This window comes from Staurois parvus, unplaced genomic scaffold (assembly GCF_062004578.1).
Source record: "Staurois parvus isolate SC_StPar_1 unplaced genomic scaffold, SC_StPar_1.0 ptg000187l, whole genome shotgun sequence".
NCBI classification, from domain to species: Eukaryota; Metazoa; Chordata; class Amphibia; order Anura; family Ranidae; genus Staurois; species Staurois parvus.
The window spans coordinates 6,001,777-6,021,409 of record NW_028317983.1 but is presented as its reverse complement, the minus strand read 5'-3'; the positions used below and the strand labels follow the sequence as shown (position 1 = coordinate 6,021,409).

The window sequence follows — 19,633 nt, the reverse complement described above, 5'->3', positions numbered from 1 at the left end:
AATATCATGTAAATGCACAAAAGTCCATAATAGTCCATAAATGTCCATCACTGTATAACCGCTTAGGTTGCAGCCACCCCAGACTATGCCAACTCTATACAGCTAACGTATAAGAAGAAAGAGAGAGAGGCGCCTTCTAAGTGTAGTATTAACACAATTTAATAAGCCACTGCATACATAAAAACTCACAATAGTAATGAAGTAAAAAAGCCCATCCCTCCAGGCCCAGAGATCTATAGAAGGAGCAGCTAGCTCTGAGCGCGTAGCCTTTCTCTTCCTTGGTTGTCAACCTCTCCCCTTGGTGACGTCATGTCCGCCCGGTTCTTGCATTTCACGCTAGTCACAGACACTTCTGATTCCGGTGGCAGTGCTCTGGGACCCTTCTACCATCCACAGTGGCCCCTATGGCAGTTGGACAGACTTCTGCAGGATGTGGATGATGGCGTCAAACCTGGAGACTATCTGTTATAGATGAGCCTTTTTACTTTTTGCACTTAGATGGCGCCTCTCTCTCTTTCTTCTTTTTGGAAAGCAAACTTCCGAATCTGACCAGCAGCTACCAGTAAAAATAATTTAGCTTGCTTCAGACAATTTAATGAACTTACCTTTATTTTGGTGGGTTGTGTGGAGTTACATTCTAGATCTGAGCCATTGATTGGTTTGAGGAATGAGATTTCATCTCACTAATTTTTTAAATGTATCTCAAATTAAGTCTACCTTTTGCATTTATACATTTGTAAACATATGTTTAATGTTGTTCTCATGATATAATTTTTTTTTATTCTTTATTTATAAGTCCACTGACATTGGAGAAAGAAGGTACAAGCAAGGATAATGGTACAAAATCATGAGGTTGCACAAGAGACGATCACAAAGCATATATCAATCAACAAAATGAAAGGTTGGGGAGGGTGCCGAGGGCTGTAGGCACAGGAAGACTGAACCTCTGCGGGAGGTGTGGATAGCCTTGAGGGGTGAGAGAAGGTTAGGGGAGAGGGAAGAGTTGAAAGATAGAAAGATAGCATAGTTTAGGGATGAGAAAAGGAGGAGGTAAGAGAGGGCATAGGAAAGGATACTGCTGGAGCACTTGATTGAAAGGGGCAGGGCAGTAGCACTAATTCTGTAGGATCCAGTCCCATATCAGAAGGATAAACTTATATTCATCAGTAAATCGAAACTAATTCCAGTAAAAACACTCCTTTTTTAAATGCTGTTATTTTTACTATTTTTAATAAATATTTGTAGGCAGATGCAGTCTAGAGTCTCCACTGCAGGTGGCGCTCATTCGTAGTAGCAATGCAACTGGAGGAGGAAGCTGGGAGTAATTGGGTTTCTCTATGGTTTCCTTGGTCCTCTGGAGCAGTGGTCTGGTTGGATGTGCTGGATCCAGGTGACCCTGGCGGCCATCTTTGGTCATGCAGAGTCTTTTTCAGAACCCGCTCCCAGGTTTTGGCACGTATTGGCTAGTGTAGGGACAGGATACCCGTCTGTCAGGGACAGCACTAGCAGTAGGAAGAGGTACCAGAGGAGTGGGGGAAGAGTATGGCCTACATCTTCATTATTAGAAAGCTCCCCTTTGGGTTGCACTGGCCAGGCAGCACTCTGCTCTCCTTGGCAGGTGCTGTTGGTAGTTCGGGCCTATACACAACTGACTCTACTCTGAACTGTTGTCCAAGTGTCCCAGTTGGGTGGGCCTTCCCGCCGAGCTTGCTTGTACAGCTTACAAGTTCTGTAATACTGTGCATCGTTTTAGGCAATTCGGGGCTCTGTGTGCTTTCTGCCTCTGCACTAATCCAACATATTTATTTTACAAGGAGACATTTAAAATATAGATATACCCAAAATGAAACTCCACTAGTCTAAACATCCCACTACAGTAAATTAAAGTACATGTTTAACTTGCCTTCACTGTCTTCATTTCTTTAATAAATATCTTGAGATCTTGTCTGTCAAAGGGCCTTCCTTTTGCAGGGGCAAAAAGCTAAATGCCCTACAGTCAATCTACCTTAGCATTGTCCCCCTTGCATAGCTCAATGCACTCACAAAAGAAGATGGTTACCAGCATTGTCACTTCTGATAATCTTCCCCCATCCTGACAACCAGTGCAGGACTTGTGTCCATGAGAATGCCCTACATCTGGAGGAAGTGATGCAGGTACTCTCTGGAATCTTGCCAGACCTTTTAGGTCCCTTTGATGATGTTAAAAGACTAAAAAATGGAAAATTGAATTCAAATACTTACCATCATTTTCCTTTCCTGACAAGCTCCATGGTAGCACAGCTGGGAGAGGCCCCGCCCACCCCCTGCCTGATCAGGACGTAACTCAATACATTTTTGACCCACCTCAGCCTAAGCATTCCGTAACTCCTACTACTAAACTGGGTGGGATTTGTGCTATGGAGCTCGTCAAGAAAGGAAAATTACAGTAAGTATTTGAATTCAATTTTCCGTTTTCCTGATGGCTCCATGTCAGCACAGCTGGGATTTAACTAGCGACACACGGGAGGGTAATGCAAAAACAATTTAATTTTGCCTGGAAGCAGAGGCCAAGACACCCCTGACAAAATCAGCAGTAGTCAAAGTCACAGGTTCTATACAATAATGAGTCATGAAGGTATGAACAGAAGACCATGTAGCAGATTGTTTCCAGGGAAACTCGGCCCACTGCTGCCCATGAGGTTGAAGCCCCTCTAGTGGAATGCGCTGTGACCTCCTCAGGCACAGGCAAGCCTCTCGCTCTGTAAGCTAAAGAGATGGTCTTGACCAACCAAGTAGCAATTACTCTACTAGAAGCTCTCAAGTCTTTCCATGCACCGTTGGGTATGGTGAAAAGATGCTCTGACTTCCTGAGCTCGGAAATAGTGTCTACATAGTCACTCAATGAGTGTCCAACATCCAATGGACTTTGGTCCTGGGAATTTTCTGAAGGGGCATCGGGAGTTATCTCATATGATTACGTTTTTAATTTTGTGCTTACAATTTTCTCATTCTTCCTCTAGCTGAAGGCTGATGCAACAACTGTAGACGCTCCACCTCCAGTTGATGAACGTGAGTATTTCAACATGCAGTATTTTTAGCTATGTAAGAGCAATGGCAGCTGTCTTATTGGACAAGGGGCTCTAAATCCCTTTTCTTAGATACGGCTGCTACCTCTACTGTTCTTTGTGGAAGAAATATACAGCACTAGAGCCTTGTCTAGAAGAAGAAATGCTCATGGTAGCATTACAGACGCTAATCAGTGATGTCATAGTAGACCTTAAAGTGGTCTAATATAAAATATAATATCTTTCAGCTTTGCAATCTTTAGATGTTGTGCCTGTCTTGGTTTTCTTTTTTTCAGGCTATCTTCCTTTATTTTACCCTGGTGATCCAGCCAGTAGCACACTTCCTGTCTTAGGGTGTCTCCACAATAGAGGAGCAACTAAGACACCTTTTAACAGCAGCATTGTCAATGTGGGGAGAGGATAATGTTAAGTGGACCAAACATGGATCAAAATTCAGCCAGTTCAGCAGAGACTGGCCTAATTTCAATCCATGTATGGCAATAGTGGTTGTACAGAGGTTGATCTAGCAATAAACTTCTGTACAACCAGCATATCGGATAAATACCGGTTAGAGTCAGCAGAGTTGATTAGTGTATTCTGATGGCAGGGAAGTCTACCTGTTGTCCGAATACAAAGGCTCAGTGAGAGTGATTCCCTATCCACCTCTGTGTGTAGCACCCTCCTAGTCAGCTAGGGGGAGCTAGATACTAATGGTTAGACTGGAGCTGAGTAGCAGCTCAGGTGTAATAGTCAGAGGGGTCAGATTTTTTGGTCAGGAGCTGGAAGGCTCTGCAGACTCAGCCCTCTGAGACTTCCCCCTGCCTAGAACTTTGAAGAAAGTTCTAGAACCAGTGGAAAGATGTAAGGAGTGGCTGATCTGCATATTCAAGGGACTGTAACCAATCCCCAATAGGAAGCTTGGCAGGGGGTCAGAATAGCCCTTAAATATGAGTGAACCTGTCCAGCAAGGGTAGTTGGGTGGAAGAAGGAGAGAGCAAGATGTGAGGCTGTGAGGAAGGAGGCTACAAGGAGGGCCAGTGGGATGGGGCGTACCTGAAAGCCTGGAGCTGGAAAGGGAGAAAGCTTGGAACTCACTGGCCCCCCGAGTGAGGACCACCTGTATGGCAGGGAAGCAGCAACCCACCTGATAGGCCTGGTAGCAGCAGCCAACCCGTAAGCAGTAAAGGAGAGGATCTGATTGAGTATACCTACATCCCCTGGGCGGGTGGGCGAATAATCACCTTGGTGGGAAACCAGATTAGCAACCTACTAGTGACTGTTCACCTCCTTAAAAGGACAGGAGCAGGATCCCCTGCCCAGAGACACCCCCCAGATCACTGGGTGAAGAGGAGACATTGATCTAAGGTCTGGGGTGGTACGTTGTAGAGACGCTGGCTAGCTCTTCAACAAAGACTGTGCTGCAGAGAAGAATTGTAAAAAGTTCCTGGAAGTTGTCCTCAGATGATCAGCAAGCATCCTGTACACCCCTAACCAGGGGTAGACTGACAACTCATGGGGCCCCTGGGCAATAGGGGATCATGGGGCCCCTGTGTCCTTGCCCACACTCAAACCACACCCAAACAAGCCTATGAAAGTTACCAGGGGCATCTCATGGGGCCCCCTACTGACCCCGGGCCCTTGTGCAGTGCCCGAGTGCCTGAATGGTCAGTCCGTCCCTGCCCCTAACCCTATCCCAGTTTAAATCTCTTCAATAAACAACAAAACAAAAGCTCAGGTACTGATTTCTGGCTCTGGATGCAAGCTGTTGTGGAAATGCATGATGCATGGCTGTGCAGAACTATAGAGGGACCCACATCTTCTAGCAACTCCTGAGGGGGTAGTGCTAGATGTCGATGGGGGCACCTGGTCCATTTTTTTTCATTCAACCTGCTGGTCATCTAAGGGCTGCTTTAAGTGCACCAGCAGATTTATTTGGACGGGGCTAACAAATTAAAGCCAAGTTTCAGCTAACACATTTTAAGCAATATATTTTTCCTTTTAGGATAAAGATTTTACATAAATGAATAAAAGCTGATCATTGTAAGCACCCCTGTCAGTGGTAAATGGTTTGTCTCAACACTCTAACTGACACTTTTACTGAACAGCTTGGTCTGTTAAAGTAAGTTAAAAAAATAACTAACACTGACAGGTGAAAAAAACTGAAGAAAGAACACCAATACAGTCATCACTTTTAAGAATCAGTAAGTTGCAAAGTAACACATTTTGTTTTGTGTTTGATACAGCTCTGTCCTCTAAATCCACTAAACCTACACCCAGAAAATAATCATTTTAAATTAAACCACGCCCATTTTCAAAAACCCAAAAGCTGTTGCCAAAACATGGCACAAAAAATCCTTATTTTTTTGCATTTGCCTCAATTTTCCATTTGTATTGTTTGTTTTCACACAGCTGCAAAGCCTTCTAAGACAAAAGGTCATGCAATATTGCTTGTTGATGAACACGACAAGAAAAAGAGAGATGCCAAAAAGACACTAGATGCTTTTAAACCAAAACCAAAGGAAGAAGGACCAAAACTTGCCACACTTCAGGTATTTTCTGAGCTGCTATAAGCAAAACATTTCTAGATTTTATTTTAATTTGGAACACATTGCTGTCTCAGCCCACCTTGCTATAAGGCCATTGGGTGTCAAGCTGTTTCTGTGCCCACTCACATTATTTTATATATTATGACTGACACATTTAGCACAGGAAGGAAGTTTATTATTAGTTGACAGAAGCAATTTGTTTTATAAAAAATCTGATTGAGATCTGCTCAGCTATTACAGGCGTCATATGCTACCTCTATTTTTTTTTTTTAATTCCTCAAGGCATGATTCTTATAGACAAGGGAAAGCCATAAGCTTTGTTTGTTATCAAAGAGTTAAATAGTGTGCATCCAAAGGGTTTAAAACCTACATGTTTCTTTATGCAATTTAAAAGATCACACTTCCTCGTGTGACTGTCATGGGGCATGATATACCAATCAAAAAGGCAAAATAGATCTTCAAAGTTCATGTTTCTCCCTATATATACAGTATCTCACAGAAGTGAGTCCACCCCTCACATTTTTGTAAATATTTGATTATATCTTTGCATGTGACAACACTGAAGGAATGACACTGTCAGGGACCATCGCGATGCATGGGTCTACACATGCGTAGGTGTCTGTCAAGATGTGCAGGTAGCAGGGCACTAGGACCCAGGCGCACCCGTCATCTTGACAGTACTAGGCAGGCACTGGGACCTAGGCTGCGCCTGTCGGGTGCAGGGTGGGCTACTTAAACCAGCCCTGCACAGACACTTGTTGCCGAATGGTCTTTTGTATCCTGTTGCCTGTGTTGTGAATACTCTGATCTGGATTGTCTGACCTTGTTGCCTTCTCCTGTCCTGACCCCTTGGCTTGCCTGACTCTGCTCCTGGATGTTCCCTTATAGATCTGATCTTTTGGTATTGACCCTGCGTGTGACCCGATTATCCTTTGCCTATCGTCATGTACCTCACCGACCCGCTAGTTATCGACCCGGCTTGTTTGACTCTGACTTTGCTCATCCGTCCATCCATCCCTCAGGGATCCCTGGGCTCCCTCACATCAGACTCTTAACCCGCTGGAGCCCTTGGCAGACTCCTCTACCTCTGATAGAGATACCTAGCAGCTGCGACCTGGTCCCGGAGCGCTCCAAGTCCATCCCCACCATCAGGGGCCCTGGTGAACAAGTGCTCCGGTACTTAGACTCCGCACTCTGGGGAGGCTCTATCAGGGGACTGATAGAGGTACTGTCAGGCGGTCCGTTACAGACACTTTGCTACAATGTGACGTAGTCAGTGTACAGCTTGTATAACGTAAATTTGCTGTCCCCTCAAAATAACTCAACACACCGCCATTAATGTCTAAACTGCTGGCAACAAAAGTGAGGACACCCCTAAGTGACAATGTACAAATTGGGCCCAAAGTGTCAATATTTTGTGTGGCCGCCATTATTTTCCAACACTGCCTTAACCCTCTTGGGCGTGGAGTTCACCAGAGCTTCACAGGTTGCCACTGGAGTCCTCTTCCACTCCTCCATGACAACATCACGGAGCTGGTGGATGTTAGAGACCTTGCGCTCCTCCACCTTCCATTTAAGGATGCCCCACAGATGCTCAATAGGGTTTAGGTCTGGAGACATGCTTGGCCAGTCCATTACCTTTACCCTCAGCTTCTTTAGCAAGGCATTGGTCATCTTGGAGGTGTGTTTGGGGTCATTATCATGTTGGAATACTGCCCCCCCCAAGGGTCCAAAGTCTTATCAAATGTTTGCTCTGTTGTTCTGGAGGGTACAGTACATGTGGGTTTGTCAATTATCACAATCTAATTCAATTTATGGTTTACATAAGTCCATGTGCACCACAGCCTGTACCCAACATCTTGCTACAGCAATTCTGGCAATTGTCTAATTAAAAAAAAAATAACAAAAACCTAATTTTTATCATTAAAAAGAAGTCTATGAGCTCCAGTTCGGTAGCTGCCTTCACTCTGCTGCTGTCAGCAGGAGCATTTTCCTCACTCTACAACTTTGTAGCAAGTCACAAGATAAAAGGTTTCTGAAATAAAGAAAATTACCTTTTTTCAGACTCAATAAACCATTACACTTTAAAAAAAAAAAATACAAAGATTTCTCCTCACTTAGAACACAACATTTATTGTACACATTAAGATTTATACCCTTAACATACTTGGCAGCTATATTGTCTGATATTTGCCCAAAAATGTCCATTTATGTGCATTTTAAGTTACCCCCTAATATCTACAGATTAATCCACATTGTCCTATTCTTAAACCAGATATTCATATGCATAAGGATCATCTAATGGCATCCTGTTCAGGAGGAACTCCACATCACAGTAGTAATAAATTGAATCAGTGACAAGTAGAAATTCTTTGGCCATCAAAGCATAGCAATACAACTGCCTGTTCAAGATAGCTCTGGTAAAGAACTGTATTGGTTCTTTCAAGATATCAGGGCCATTCTTTGTGAGACAGTCATACTATGTGGTACCTGTTCAGATGTGTCCACTTAGTTCACTTAGTAAATTAAGATACACAGCCTGCCATCCACATAGTCACTGGCATAAGGTAAAGAAGGCATACCAGTTTTGGCCAGCTGACCACATTCAGAGACAATTGTATAAAGAGCTTCATATTCATATACACACTTGACGTGGGCAAGGTCTTACAGTGACACTAAGCAATTTTACATGCTCTATTTAGTGGCCCTTTAGTCTATTTTTCATTAAATAGTTCTTACTGTGATTTTCTGCCTTCTTGCCTCCTTGTGAGCTTCTCTATGCACACTTCAAATTCCACAGTTCATGGTCCATCTCAGGAGCAAGTAAGAAGTCAGATCACAGCAGCAAAAGAAGAGGAATTTGAATATTTGGAGGAGTATGAACAATAGAGGGTATTTTTAAGTAAAGAATACATACTTGAATATAATTTTTTTAAACCAGAGTTTAGTGTCACTTGAGGGTTGAGGCATGTGCATATTTCATACAAGGTCAAGTTCACAGGTCCTGCATGTCTGAGTATAGAAAACATGGCCAGACCAAGGGGCTGCTGCGGTGGGCTATGCCCCCCCAGATTTTAGTTGTGCCCCCCCAAAGCCAACCCTAATCTGTCACTATACCACCCTAATCTGATACTTTACTGCCCTAGCCTGACACTATACTGCTCCAGCCTGACATTATACTGTCCTTGACGGACACTATACTGATCTCATTTATGTATTGTGTGGGGAGGAAGAGCCATACTGCCTGTGCCCATGCTGTGTGCAGTGCAGAGATGGGAGAAGGAGTTGTGCCCCTGTCTTCTTCCCTGCCAGCAGTGACCCCTGTCCTCTGCCCCCCTGACATTGTTTACTGCACCCCCACATCGGACAGGCTGGATCCAGCCCTGATGGAAGAGCGTCCAATACAAGTGTGTCTCAGGAAAGAAAATAGCTACATTTCCCCAAAAACACATTGTGTTCTCCTCACAGGGGGGTGGGGTGGAGGGCGAGATTCGAAGCATCTATGGCCCATTTAAGTGTTAAAAAAAGATATAATTATCTTCTTTAAAGAATATATATATATATTTATTTATTTTTTATAAGGACGTTTTATTGAGTAGCAGACATAACAGGTATACAGCAATTCCACAAATTCCTCTTACATATACAATATATATCAGCAGGCATAAGAAGCAAACCAAGTAGAGGTCCACGATATTGTATTAGTGTACAGATGCCAAGCTATAATGAGAACACAACAGACTAGATAAAATACAAATAATACAACAGCAGCTGAAAATAAGTGGGCAAAGCAATGGCAGATAGACATCTCACTGGGATACACCATCAACTGATAAGAAGCTTGTCTAGGACCAAATCCAGCGGACTCAGGCCCGGCGTACCCAACCAGGGGCCCCATAGATCATCAAATTTACGGAAGCATCCTCTGTATTGGTATATGTATTTCTTAAGCTGAAGAGTTTCATCCATGCATTGTACCCACTATTTATGAGAAGGTGATTCAGACGACTTCCAATGCCGAAGTATAACCCTCTGAGCCTGGAAGAGAACTCTAGCAACTGCCTCCCTAGTAAGAGTTGGTAATTGAAAGTCATCTAAAATACCAAAAAAACAGGGTATGGGATAAATTGGGATAAAAACTTAAAATATGGTGTTTGCAAAGTGTATTGCACCCATCCAATAAATGTGTAATTTGTGGCATCGCCACAATAAGTGAATTAAATCCCCATGGTCTCTAGAGCATCTACCACAGGTAGGAGAGTCCAAAATACCCATTCGGAACAGCCGGGCCATAGTAAAATGTGCCCTTAATACCATATACAATTTCATAAGTTGTTGTGTCACATTGAGGGAGCATTGGGGCACCGCCTGGAGTGTCTCGTCCCATTGGTCTTCCATAAAAGAGCCAAGATCTGCCTGCCATCTGTCCCTAACTATCAGAGGAAAAGACTGTAAAAACTCTCCCTGCAACATTGCGTAGCACCCAGAGATAAAGCCTTTGGTAGATGCTGTGATAGCCATCATATAGAAAATTGGGGTTGGGGAAGAACTCCACACCACTGAGGGGCCCTGCATCAGTACTGCTTGTTTCAGTTGAAAGTAGTAAAAAAACATTGTTTGTGGCAGAGTGAACTTAACACTTAATTCTTCAAAAGTACAGAGGGAACCATCCTTGAAGATATCCTTTAAGTGTGTGAGCCCATGTTTTTGCCATCAGGGAGTGTGTTGTAGCTTAGCTAGTTCAGGGTAAGTGGTAAGTGACATATGGTATTATATTGAGTAAAACCACAGACCTGTTGTAGCTGCTTAGTCTTGTTCCAGACTTATCGAATTAGGGCATTGTAGACAAAAGTCTATTAGACTTGGCAAAGGCTCTGGCCTCCAATCCTATTGGCAAATCTGCCATCTCTCCTATGTGAATTAGAATAGTAGTGGAGGAATCAAGGTGGGGGGGGGGGTGGCTGCTGGATTGGGGTGGGAGTCATACTCTTAAAGAGGTGCTGCAACTGAGCCATCAAGTAATAAAGCCAGGCGTTAGGCATTGCCAAACCACCAGCATCCTAAGGCCATTGCAGATGTTCAAGCCATACTCTAGGAGCTTTATCATGCCACAGCAGTTGTCTAAAGATGGAATTCACCTTTCGAAAGATGCTCAATGGGTTGTCCATAGGGGCATTATGCAAAAAGTACAACAGCTGGGGCATGAAGATCATTTTGACTAAGTTCACCTTACCTGCCAGAGATATCCGGAGTCTATTCCACATCTTGAGTTTGTCTCTAAAACAATTTAGCAATATATTTATTTTACACTTTTTGTGTATGTCAGATAAGTGGATTTGGAAGCCATTGAGTATTATCTATCATTGTTGTCTGTCTTTATTTATTGATTGCAAATGTCTTTCCCAATCTGCTTATTGTTTCAGATATATGATGGAGAGCTGGAGAGCGAATTCAAGAACTTTGAAGACTGGGTCAGAACATTCGAACTTCTGAGAGGCAAAGCCAACGATGAAGATCACAGCGTCCATGATGACAGAATTGTTGGTAAATTCAAAGTAAGTCATCAGAGTTTGCTTGATGTCACAGGGTAATTGCTGACATTGTAGAAAACATGCTATAACTGAAATAGTGTATCTGTCCCTCCAATGGTTTTTGAGCTCTTTGCTTTACCCAAACAGTTGAGGAAAAAAATAAAACACCAACTTCACTCAAATTAGTTATTTTTTTGTCCACCTGGGAGGATTGGTTGACTCTTCCCACCTTTGCTTTTTCCAGCTCCTCCTTTTGCATTTTTAAATCAAGGGACACAAACTAAAGAAAATATGGAATATAATGAATGTCTATTTATCTCTCAGTGAACATTTTTATTCCACATTATGTAAAATGCATAGGAGAAGTGTCCCTTTATGATGATGGCCAGTGTAGTACACTCTTACATGGGTGCTGAATGGAGTAGTGCCCCTTGAATTTGTGGTCATTGAAGTATGGTGGTCAGTGTAGTGCCTCTCTTCATTAGTGTTTAATGGAGAAGTAGCCCCTTTGGTTGGTGGTCACTGGTATACAGTCCACTTATTATTATTATTATTATACAGTATTTATAAAGTGCCAATAGTTCGCTCAGCACTGTACATTACAAATGGGGACAGAACATGTGACAGAACAATAACAATACAATGCAAAACATGAGGGGATCGAGGGCCCTGCTCTTTCGAGCTTACAATCTAGGAGGGAGGGGATGGTGGCACAGGAGGAGATAGCTGTGGGGGATGGGGTGGTAGGAAGAGTGGAGGAGGTTGGCAAGTTAGCAGGGGGTGGGGTAGGCTTCCCTGAAGAGATGGGTTTTCAGGGTGCGCCTAAAGGAGAGGAGAGTAGGTGATAATCTGATGGGTTGGGGCAGGGAGTTCCAGAGGATGGGTGACACCCTGGAGAAGTCCTGGAGGCGGGCATGGGAGGAGGAGACCAGGGAACTAGAGAGAAGGAGGTCTTGTGAGGAGCGGAGAGTGCGTGTTGGGTGGTACTTGGATATTAGGTCAGTGATGTAGTTCGGGGCAGTATGGTGGATGGCTTTGTACGTCAGTGTTAGGATTTTGAATTTGATCCGTTGGGCAATCGGAAGCCAGTGGAGGGATTGGCAGAGGGGGGTGGTGGAAATGGAGCGGTTGGAAAGGTGAATGAGTCTGGCAGCCGTATTCAGGATCGACTGAAGCGGGGATAGCTAGCGGCGAGGCAGGCCAGTAAGGAGGGAGTTGCAGTAATCGAGTCGTGATATGATGAGGGAGTGGATGAGCTGTTTAGTGGTTTCTGGGGTTAGGAATGTGCGGATTTTGGCGATGTTACAATGTTGTTGTTTTTTGGTCAGTGTAGTGTGCCACAACACTGGTGATTGGTGTAATGACCCATTATATTGGTGCTCAGTGCCCCTTTATATCATTGTAATGCCCCATTATGTTAGTGGTCAGTAGCAAAGTGCTCCCTTATATTGGTGGTCATTGGTGTAGTGTCTCCATACTTTAGTGTATGTGTATAGTGTAGCATTAAATTTGGTGATCAGTGTAGTACCTACTTATATTTGCTGGTCTGTATAGTGCCTTATGTTGGAGGTTTGTGTAATACACTATTATATGTGCCCCTCTATGTTCATGCTAAATACATTACAAATATCAGTAGTTACTTAGCTAAGATAATAGTGGCTCTGTGTCCCAATCCTCCAGTTCTAGCTGTGCTGAATAATGTCAGTGTCAGAACTATGCAGGCTATGTCAGGTTATTATTCCACCCAGCAGTGCCTACATTCCTGCTGGGTCTCACTAGACATGGGGGAGCTGGCAGCAGTCATGGGGCCAATCCTCCAGGTGCTGGGGTCTAGCAATGGCCATGACATAATGTTATTATATGCTACCTGTTTACCTATTCACACTAGACTGGGCATGTTTACTAGTTATAACTCACATTAATTTGAGTTTCCCCGAGTTTGGAATTGTTAGCTACCTTATTTAATATGAAGCACTGCAGAGCATAGTGGAATTAAATGAATTAAACGGAGGATTAATAAATGAATGAATACTAAAAGTAATAATGACTTTTCCTCCTAAGGGCTCTTTCAGCATTTATAAGAGCATAGATGATTTATCTAGCTCTATGGATAATCGGCAGCTGAAAATCACACAGGGGATCCCACCGAATCACTCTGTTAAAGTCCTCATCCGTGTCTATATTGTGGCTGTAAGTATTCTTTTATTTCTCATATTTCTAGTATTTCATGTTCTAGAAAAATCAGATAGGAAAGGGGGAGGTGAGGGGTTGGACGGATATATATATATATTTTTTAAATATATTCTTCAGATTTTTTTTCACATATAAAAAAGTAATTTTAACTTATATTTTTACATATATTTGTAAATGCATTCCAAAAATTAAATAAAATTAAATAAACGATTTGTATTATTAAAGACAGTGTATTTGAAATATATTTTTAAAAACATTTTTCATTTACTTTGTAATAAAAACGCATTTCAACATGCAGTGTGTGTGTGTGATATATATATATATATATATATATATATATATATAAATTATGTAAATTATGTAATATTTGGAAACTGATTTATTCAGAGTATATATATATATATATATATATACACTCTGAGTAAATCAGTATCCAAATATTACATAATTTGTGAAAAATATACAAATATGCAAAAATTATAAATATATAAATATGAAAAATGATGGAAAATATGAAAAATTAATACCCTATCCCTTGACACTTAAAAGTCCCACTTTCACCCCTGAAAGTCCAAAGTATAAATCATAAATCCTCTTTAGTGTCAGTAAGTCCCTTCCAACAATTGAAGATTGTTGGAAGGGACTTACTGACACTAAAGAGGATTTATGATTTTAATATATATATATATATATATATATATATATATATATATATATATATATATTGAAATATATTGAACATGGCCAAAATTGTAGTATTTCAAATATATGGCAATATATTTGGAAAGAATATTTTTAAAATATATTTCAAATATATTTTTCTTCCATATGGGATAGTTTGCTACCCTGCTTACTATGTGGCAGCAGTATCCTATGATTCCTAAAACATTCTTAATCCAAACCTGGAATTCTGCAGACAGTTCAGTATACAACAATTTGAAGTTCTCAGAAATAAAGATAATACTTGCATACTACTAAGTGGCAAGTGCTACAGCTTAGCTGGAAGCCTGCTGAGTCTGCTATATTTGACTTGGCACCTGCAGTCGCTCTATAATTGTTAATACCTTCACCCATAATCATTCATGTTGCCTTTATAACAGGGAATTAATCTCAGCCCAGCTGATCCAGATGGAAAATCTGATCCATACATTGTTCTAAAATTGGGGAAGACTGAGATAAAAGACCGGGACAGATATATCCCTAAACAACTAAATCCTGTGTTTGGAAGGTAAGATGCATGACAGCTACATCTACAAAAACAAACAAAAAAGAACAAAAAGAAAAAACAAAAAAACACACATAAAAAAAAACAAAACGGGCAGACTCGATGGACTACTTGGTCTTTTTCTGCCATCAATTCTCTGTTACTATCTAAACTGCATTAAAACTCTGTCATTTTTATGGGATTTCAGCATGGTGTAGAAAGGCTGCTCTACTGTATTGCATCTGCACCCATGGACTTCTCCTATATCTCTGCAGAACTAATGTAAGACAATCGTTAGACAATGTGGAGAAAATAAAAATGTAGAGTGTTGAATGCAAAATCCTAGCAATGTAGAATTGTATTCGCAGCAGTTATAACTGTGATACATTTAAGGTCTGTTTTGGAATCCACTGTTTCTTAAAAGCCCTAGAAGTCTCTAAGAGCTGATTCACACATGTGTGGTGCGGTTGAAGCTCAGGTTTCACAGCTAATTGACAAAGTAGTTGTTCAGCGGTTCATGTCGGGTTTAGATCAGGTTCAGGACAGGATTATCTCAGGATTATCCTGTTCACACATACGCGGTTTAGAAACGGTTCCCATAGAAGTCATTAGCCTGTAATCCGCACCTGAACCTGAAGACACTGCTCAAAAATCAGACATGACTCTTTTTCAAACCTCACTGAATCCGCACTACCAGCTTACTGGACATATGTCAACAGGCACCATATGAAGCGATGTTATTTCACATGTTATGCGGATTGGATGTGGTTCAAACCGCATATATGTGAACCAGCACTAAGTCCTTCCATACATGGCCTTCTGTTCTCAAGTAAATGCTCCGGACTCAAGTATCATTTGTAATAATCAGACAAGGGTAGAGTTGGTGGATTAACAGCCAAGCAATAACCAGTATGATTTTCCATTAAAAGGGCCCATTATAATTTACAGAGATTTTCCACCATGGTAGCAAATCTCTGAAACTGATAAAGGACAGTGTAATTTTACCCACAGAAGAAGAAAAGATCTCTTCTCCATGCTTGGAGTTCTGTCAAATATTGCATGTTCAGGCAAGGACAAGTAGACAGGATAAAGGCAGCCACCACTCTAATCACCTGTTGTTTCACTGAGTAATAAACATTTCGAGAACAGTTATAAAGCTGAACTTGAGCTAAACAGTTGAATACAGCAATGAAAGACATGTATCTATACAGTCTTACGTGCTGCAAAATTTGTAATTCTGTTCAGTTGGTCTCCTGATCTAGACAACCCTGACAGACAAGAGTGTAGGTCAGTGAACTTCTTGGTTATAATTCTTTGGCCACTTGGTTGAGTGGGTCATAATGTTGTCATTGCTGCATGAACACGTGGGGATCACGTGGCGTGGCGGTGCCATAAAAGTAAGCTGTGTTGCACATACGTGGCTCAGTGTAACACAATTGCTAACAGTTAGAGAGAAGGGTTTATGACAGAAGAATAAAATAATTAACAGGTGAAGTGCTTCCCCAATAGAACTATGATCCTAAATGAACATTATCTCAATATATTAATAAAATAATATAATATAGCAAATAAAATATACTCATATATTAGACAGTTGGGTCCATATATATTTGGACACAGGCACAAATTTAGTTTATTTTCCAGATATTTATCAAAACATATTCAAGCTACAGTTATATAATGGATATGAGCTGAAAGTGCACACTCCCGGGTTTAATTTGAGGGTATGTACATCTAAATTGGAGGAAGGGTTTAGGAATTGCAGCTCTTAAGAGTAGTCACCCCTCCTTTTTCAAGGGAGCAAAAGTAATTGGACAATTGAATTAAAAGCTGTTTCATGGCCAAGTGTGGGCTACTCTTTCATTATCTCTTCATCAATTAAGCAGGTAAAAGTTCTGGAGTTGATTCTAAGTGTGGTATTTGCATTTGGAATCTATTGCTGTGAATCTACATCATGCATTCAAAGGAGATATCCATGCAAGTGAAACAGGCCATTGTAAGGCTTCAAAAATGAAACAAATCCATCAGAGAGATAGCAGCAACAGTAGGAGTGGCCAAAGCAACAGTTTGGTACATTCTGAGGAAAGAAGAACACACTGGTGAGCTCAGCAACATAAAAAGTCATGGACGTCCATGGAAGACAACAGAGGTGGATGATCGCAGGATCCTCTCTATGGTAAAGAAAAACCCATTCACAACATCCAGACAAGTGAAGGACACTCTCCTTGAGGTGGGCGTATCATTGTTAAAGTCTACAATCAAGAGAAGACTTCACAAGAGCAAATACAGAGGGTTCACCACAAGGTGCAAACCATTCATAAGCCTGAAGAATAGAAAAGCGAGATTAGACTTTGCCAAAAAACACCTAAAAAAGTCAGACCAGTTCTGGAAAAGCATTCTTTGAACGGATGAAACTAAGATTAATTTGTACCAGAATGATGGGAAGAAGTGTGGAGAAGGCTTGGAACAGCTCATGATCCAAAGCACACAACGTCATCTGTAAAACATGGTGGAGGCAGTGTAATGGCATGGGCATGCATGGCTTCCAGTGGCACTGGGTCATTGGTGTTTATTGATGATGTGACAGAAGCAGACGGATGAATTCTGCAGTGTTTAGAGATATACTGTCAGCCCAGATTCAGCCAAATGCAGCAAAGTTGATTGGACGGCGCTTCACAGTACAGATGGACAATGATCCAAAACACACTGCAAAAGCAACCCGGGAGCTTTTGAAGAAAAGATGTGGAATATTCCGCAATAGCCGAGTCAATCACCTGATCTCAACCCAATTGAGCATGCATTTCACTTGCTGAAGGCAAAACTAAAGGCAGAAAGACCCACAAATAAAGAACAACTGAAGACAGCTGCAGTTAGAGCCTGGCAACGCATCAGAAAGGAGGAAACCCAGTCTTTGGTAATGTCCATGGGTTCCAGACTTCAGGCAGTCATTGCCAGTAAACAATTTTCAACAAAATATTACAAATGAACATTTTATTTATGTTTATATTCATTTGTCCAATTACATTTGAGCCCCTGAAAATGGAGGGACTGTGTATAAAAATGGTTGCAGTTCCTAAAATTTGTACTTGATATTTATGTTCAACCTCTTGAATTAAAGCTGAAAATCTGCACTTCAAATTCATTTGGATTGTTTCATTTTAATATATTCTGGTGGCATACAGAGCCAAAAGTATGAAAATTGTGCCTGCGTCCAAATATATTTGGATCTAACTATATATATATATCTTCAAAGTGCATATCCATCCAGTGAAAAAAGTGTATAATCAGAAAAAAAAATTCTTTAAGAAAATCAGCCAATATAAGAGCCCCATACAACATCCAATCTTCATGTGAGATCTTCAATCACCTTGACATTTCTTCCATATTCAAAAATAGCAAAATATATTCTCCACCATGAAAAATCACCAAAGTGCCCTTCACCACACCTTATGGGTACATTCTCACCTGGTCTGATGGACTCCACTGCAGCAAAGGATGTCAAATCTGCTTTTTAACATGTATAGACCACTTATCTGTCAATCCTCCTGAGATATTGGTCACTGATCTCCTAGGGATACATGTGGAATAAAGGAAGCACAAACAAGCCAATAATGCAGACTGATAATCCTTTCTTATTATTTAAAAGATAAAATGCACTCACATGTAATAAAAACTCAGCAGGCATATGCAAACAGCATTAGAAGATTTAGCATACAAATATGGCATCCTGCCACCGCCTAGCGTGATGACGTCACCTCCTGTTTGACGCCTTGTGCCGTTATTGGCTTTTTCAAAGGCTCAAGTCTTTTTTTGTTAAATTTTTTTATGAAAGAATAGACCATTAGTTTAGATTTTGCTTGCACATCCACTTTGTTAAATCTCCAGTCTAGTTTTGCCTAACATATTCTAAATAACAGATTCCATTGTGGTTCTCCTTCATCAAACTCACATTTGGACTAAGTGCTTAAATATTATGAATGTAATGTATGCTTGTTGCTTTAATTAAACTAAGATGTTTGTTTCCATAAGCTGACAGTAATTCCATTTTATAAGATAAAGAACCCAATAAATTGTGGTCCAGTAATTTAATGGCTGTCGCAGATGGGACGCCATCTCTGTTTATCTTCGGTCTGGTAGCCAAGTAATTATGAATTAATTACAGAATGTTTGTGGTTTCCCCATTAATTCCTCTAGCCATTGCTTACAAATAAACACATCAATGAAAGTAAAATTCGGCTAAGTTTTCATTTGTTCTGCTTTTTCTTTCTGAATAAAAGCCAATTGTTTCAAAAAAACTTTCAGCAGTAATCCAACAAAGGCGAATACTGAAAAGTGCATGGATTGCCAGCACTGGTGCCATTGTTAGTCTCGGGGTGTTGCAATTAAGCAAATGCCCCACTCCCTCACCCCTTCTCGGCCATTTGCTGTTTTACTTAAAAGAGCTGAGACTAAGAGGATTACATGGTGCCCTACCTGTATCAGAGAAATGATCATTTCTTTTAAATTTTTTTTGCCCTCCAGAGGATTTCCTCCCCTTCCTGACCAGGCCATGTTTTGCATTACAGCACTGCGTTATTTTAACTGACAATTGCGCAGTCATGCAACGCTGCACCCAAATGAAATTTATGTCCTTTTATTCCCACAAATGGAGCTTTCTTTCGGTGATATATGATCACCTCTGCGTTTTTCATTTTTTGCGCTATAAACAAAAAAAGTCTGACAATTTTGAGAAAAAACTATATTTTTGACTTTTTGCTATTAAACATGTCTAATAAAAAAAAATTAAAAATAAAATGTTTTCATAAATTTAGGGCACAATATATTCTGTTATATGTCTTTGCTAAAAAAAAATCCCAATACGTGAAAATTAATTGGTTTACGTGAGAGTTATAACGTTTACAAATAGTGGTATATATACTGGAATTTTTTTTATTATTATTATTTTTACTAGTAATCAGGGACTTATAGCGGGACTGCGGCAGACATTCTGACACTGGGGGGAACTGACACCAATGCAGTGATCAGTGCTAATAAAATGGCACTGGGCAGGGAGGGGTTAACATCTGGGGTGATCAATGGGTTAACTGTGTGCTGTTTGACATTATGTGCTGTGCG

General features: G+C 41.0%; 1 protein-coding gene across 1 annotated transcript in view; it reads left to right on the top strand.

The window, feature by feature from the left end:
• FER1L6 (fer-1 like family member 6) overlaps positions 1-19,633 on the top strand; it is a 200,170-nt gene that overhangs the window by 117,549 nt on the left and 62,988 nt on the right. Inside the window, exons 27-31 of the mRNA XM_089677552.1 lie at positions 3,000-3,048; positions 5,454-5,593; positions 11,014-11,145; positions 13,183-13,311; positions 14,415-14,542. Of these exons, the coding sequence (XP_089533678.1) occupies positions 3,000-3,048; positions 5,454-5,593; positions 11,014-11,145; positions 13,183-13,311; positions 14,415-14,542 (578 nt within the window). The remainder of the gene's footprint in view (positions 1-2,999; positions 3,049-5,453; positions 5,594-11,013; positions 11,146-13,182; positions 13,312-14,414; positions 14,543-19,633) is intronic.